This window comes from Dipodomys ordii, unplaced genomic scaffold (genome assembly GCF_000151885.1).
Source record: "Dipodomys ordii isolate 6190 unplaced genomic scaffold, Dord_2.0 Scaffold19, whole genome shotgun sequence".
Lineage (NCBI taxonomy): Eukaryota > Metazoa > Chordata > Mammalia > Rodentia > Heteromyidae > Dipodomys > Dipodomys ordii.
Genome location: NW_012267235.1, coordinates 12975308 through 12979487, shown reverse-complemented (window position 1 = coordinate 12979487; position 4180 = coordinate 12975308). Strand labels below are relative to the sequence as shown.

The following is a 4180-nucleotide window of genomic DNA, read 5'->3' as shown; positions in this document are numbered from 1 at the left end:
TGGGGCCTGAACTCTGGGCCTGGACGCTGTCCCTCAGCTCTTCAGCTCAAGGCTAGCGCTCTACCACTTGAGCCACAGCGCCACTTCCGGCTTTTTTTCTTTTTGCTTATGTGGTGCTGAGGAATTGGACCCAGGGCCTCATGCATGCAAGGCAAACGCTCTACCACTGAGCCACCTTCCCAGCCCATGGCATTGTTTTTGAGATGAAGTCTTGAGGACTTTTCTGCCCAGGCTGGCTTTCAAACCACCAACTTCCAGATCTCATCCTGAGTAGCTAGGATTACAGGCATGAGCCATCTGAATCCTAATTTACTACTTCTGCATGCCATGAAAGGTATGATGCTACAGAATACAAATTTCTTCACAGAGCTCAAGGTCCATTGGGAAAGAATTTTCCATCTGTATCTGCAACGGGAATGTGAGCTCTAATGAAGATAGGAGCCTTGCTTTCCTTGGTCACTTAAAACTCTTAGAATATTGCATCTACCAGGGAGAAAATGTTGCTAAATAAATAGATGGGGCAGGAGCAAAGAAATGTGGATGAGGCACAGGCAAATGAGGGGTGGTGGTGCTTAACACATCCAACTGTTTTGTTTTGTTTTTGTATGTTAGGAGGCCACCTGGTGGTCAGGAAAGGAAAGGCATTCTGGGAAAGGAAGTAAGACTAGAAAGCAAAGGAAAAAATACAGCCTCATCTGTTCATAGAGGCTTTCAGTCCATAAGCTTTTTAGAATTGTTGTTGTCTCTCTGGTTGCATTTATTGTCCTGGATTCTTAGAGGATGAGGGCCCCAGTGTCTAGAGTCCTTGGTTTCTTTTCTTTTCTTTTCTTTTCTTTTTTGGGTCTGCTCGTGAGGCCTGAACTCTGGGCCTGGGCACTGTCCCTCAGCTCTTCAGCTCAAGGCTAGCTTGAACTCTGGGCCTGGGCACTGTCCCTCAGCTCTTCAGCTCAAGGCTAGTGCTCTACCACTTGAGCTGCAGCTCCACTTCCGGCTTTTTTTCTTTTTGCTTATGTGGTGCTGAGGAATGGAACCCAGGGCCTCATGCATGCAAGGCAAGCACTCTACCACTGAGCCACCTTCCCAGCTCCCGAGTCCTTGGTTTCTTGTTCTAGGCTCACTCTATGCACAGTCAAGTTCTATGAAGTTGCTCCTCATCCTGGCCTTGCTTCTAACTAATCCTGTCCTTAGTACTGTTGTAAGGTAAAATCATCCCAGAAGCCACATTTTAAACTATACAGTATTGGAGTCTTTATTATAAAGTTAACAGGCTGCAGGCTGCCAGTTGTTACAAAGCCCTGCAGCATGCAAATACACATCACACAGCTAGGAAACATGCTAAAGAGGAAAGAAATAACAAGAACAATACTAACAAGCCATCTCAGCTCCGGTGGAGAGCTGAATTGGGACTCCATAATGACTGGAGACGAGGAGACAGGACACAATCATGGAGACACACGTGGCATAGAGTCCTGGCAGCTAGGCTGGTCCGGGCCTAAATAGGTTGGTGCAGGGGGCAGATCCTCAGGAAATTCCTAGATCCAGGCATTAGATTCAGTAACCTATCAGCCAAGTGCCTGCCCCTGCCTCCAGGGGTCTGGGCATGCCCATTACTTGGGAGACAGGTGATGGTGTGGGGGGGTTCCCTTCCCCAAGCATAAAGACAAGATGCCAGGCCCTACCATCCACCATGTGGCCAATATGGCGCCAGCCAGACCTGGCCTCCTTACTTCAGTATGATGTATGATTCACACATTATCAATTGGATCCTCTAGTCCTGGTTTCTATTCCCAATAATGGAATGTTTCTCTGCTTTCCCCTCCTCTCCTCTCTTCCCCTAACATCCTTTCTCTTTCCCTCCATCCCCTCCTTTCCTCTCTGCCAGTTCTGGGACTTGAACTCAGGGCCTGGGTGCTCTTAGTTTTTTTCACTGAAAGTTGCACTCCACCATTTGAGTCACATCTCTACCTCCTGCTTTTGCTGGTTAATTGGAGATGAGTCTCACGAACTTTCCTACCTGGGCTGGCTTCAAACTATGATGCTCCTATCTCAGCCTGAGCATCAGCCATTAGCACCAGGCAACCACTTGTCATTTCTGGCTCCCTGTTGCCTACAAATGGGAAGGATATTTCTAATCTCCTCACTGTTGTTAGGAGGATTTAGTAGCAAAGTGCTAACTAAGCAGCCTCTGTGGCTTATAGTAAACTCCAGGTGGCTATTTGATCTTGCTGGCTCCCACCTGCTCTCCTTCCCCCATGCTTGATACCTCTGCCTCCTGGAGTCACCAGTCCAGTCTGCAGGGGATCCAATAGCAGATTAGTTTTGAATGTCTCTTAATCCTGGAGTTTCTTCCGTAAGCGGAGCTGGGATAGACTGATAAGGACCAGCTACTATAAATGAGCATACGTAGTCTAGTGGGTAGACATTGCAGGATGGAGCTGCATACTCCCAAGCTGCTGTTACTGCTGTGGGTGATGGGCTACAGGTGTGCACACAGTAATAGTCTGAGTAGATACACATCTGTCATTGAAGTAACCAATGGTGATCCCTGGGGCAGCTGGGCATGGCCGGAGATGTGTCCAGATGGATATTTTGCCAGTGGGTTCTCAATCAAGGTAAGAGCTCAGGCCTGGAAGATGCAGAGTGAACAGGGGGATGATGTTTGGGGTGGCTGTCCTGAGGAGGGTAACCTCCAATTCCTCCTCTCCCCACCACCCAGGTGGAGCCCCCTCAAGGCACTCTTGGCGATGACACAGCTCTGAACGGGATCAGGCTGCACTGCACTAGGGGGAACCTAGCACTCGATACACATGTTGTGGAGTCTCAATCTGGGAGGTAGGGGGCGGGGACCCAGGGTCTCTTAGGGTGAGGGGATGGCCGGCTTGGAAATCCCAAGGTCTGGCTGGGCTGGTGTGGGTGGTAGGCACCCACAGCGCCAGCGCATATGCCTTTCTCTTACAGATGGGGTGCGTGGAGCGAGCCGCTGTGGTGTCCCGGTGGGGGTTTCTTAGTGGCTTTCTCACTTCGTGTGGAGGAGCCCCAGGCCCTCGAGGACAACACCGCGGTGAACAATGTGCGCTTCCGCTGCTCTGATGGCACCGAGCTGGAGGGGCCTGGGCTGAGCTGGGGAGATTTTGGAGACTGGAGTGACCCCTGCCCCAAAGGCGCGTGTGGCCTGCAGACAAAAATCGAGCAGCCTAGAGGCCTCCGCGATGACACTGCGCTCAACGACGCGCGGATATTATGTTGCCACAGTTGACTCTGTTGCTGGCTTCTGCCACCCAATGTGAGCCCCACTCGGCTATTAAAGCTTCTAGGTCTTGGCTTTGATGTCGCTTGATTTGGGAATGGGAAAAGGCCTACTTATTTCCCACCTAACCCTGCCTGCCTGCCTGCCTTTCCTTCCTTCCTTCCTTTGCGCCAGTACTGGGGCTTGAACTCAAGACCTTATGCTCTCAGTTGGGGCTTCTTTTTGCTCAAGGTTAGAGGTCTACTATTTGAGCCACACCTCTACTTCTGGCTTTTTGCTAGTTAATATGAGAAAGATACTCTTGGGCTTTTCTACCCAGGCTGGCTTTGAACCTCCATCTAGGGATCTCAGTTTCCTGAGTAACTAGGATTACAGCCATGAGTCACCAGTGCCTGGCTACACTTGGGTTTAATCTTAGGAATCTACATTACAAGTCTCACAGGCCTGAAGAATGTTCTTCCAGTAAATAAAGGGAGCCCCTGCCTGAGGACATCTGAGACATATGGTCCTCATGAAAAGCCTGGTTTGTCTTCTTTCTGAACCACTAGTAACTTCTATTTAAGCAATTTCTAGCCTGGCCTGAGTGTGCTTGGTGTCTTACACCTACAATCCTCGCTACTCAGGAGTCTGAGCTGTGAGGATGGAAACTTAAAGTTATCCTACATAGATAAACCTATATCCACTTAATCAACAAAAGCTGGAAGTGGAAGTGTGGTTCAAGAGTAGAGCACCAGATTTGAGTAAAAAAGCTAAGAGTACAGGCCCTGAGTTCAAGCTCCAGTATTGGCACAAAAAGAACGAGAAGGAAGGAAGAAAGGAAGGAAGGAAGGAGGGAAGGAAGAAAGAAAGAAAGGAAGATAGGGCCTGGGAAGGTGGCTCAGTGGTAGAGCGCTTGCCTTGCATGCATGAGGCCCTGGGTTCGATTCCTCAGCA

At 49.6% G+C, this 4180-nt stretch overlaps 1 protein-coding gene across 1 annotated transcript; it reads left to right on the top strand.

Moving 5' to 3' along the window:
• The first annotated feature begins 2520 nt into the window (after positions 1-2520).
• Vmo1 (vitelline membrane outer layer 1 homolog (chicken)) lies at positions 2521-3256 on the top strand. The gene is made up of 3 exons (XM_013013202.1): positions 2521-2612; positions 2717-2832; positions 2959-3256. Exons 1-3 carry the CDS (start codon positions 2571-2573, stop codon positions 3254-3256), a joined length of 456 nt encoding a protein of 151 aa, XP_012868656.1. The 5' UTR covers positions 2521-2570.
• The last annotated feature ends 924 nt before the right edge of the window (positions 3257-4180 follow it).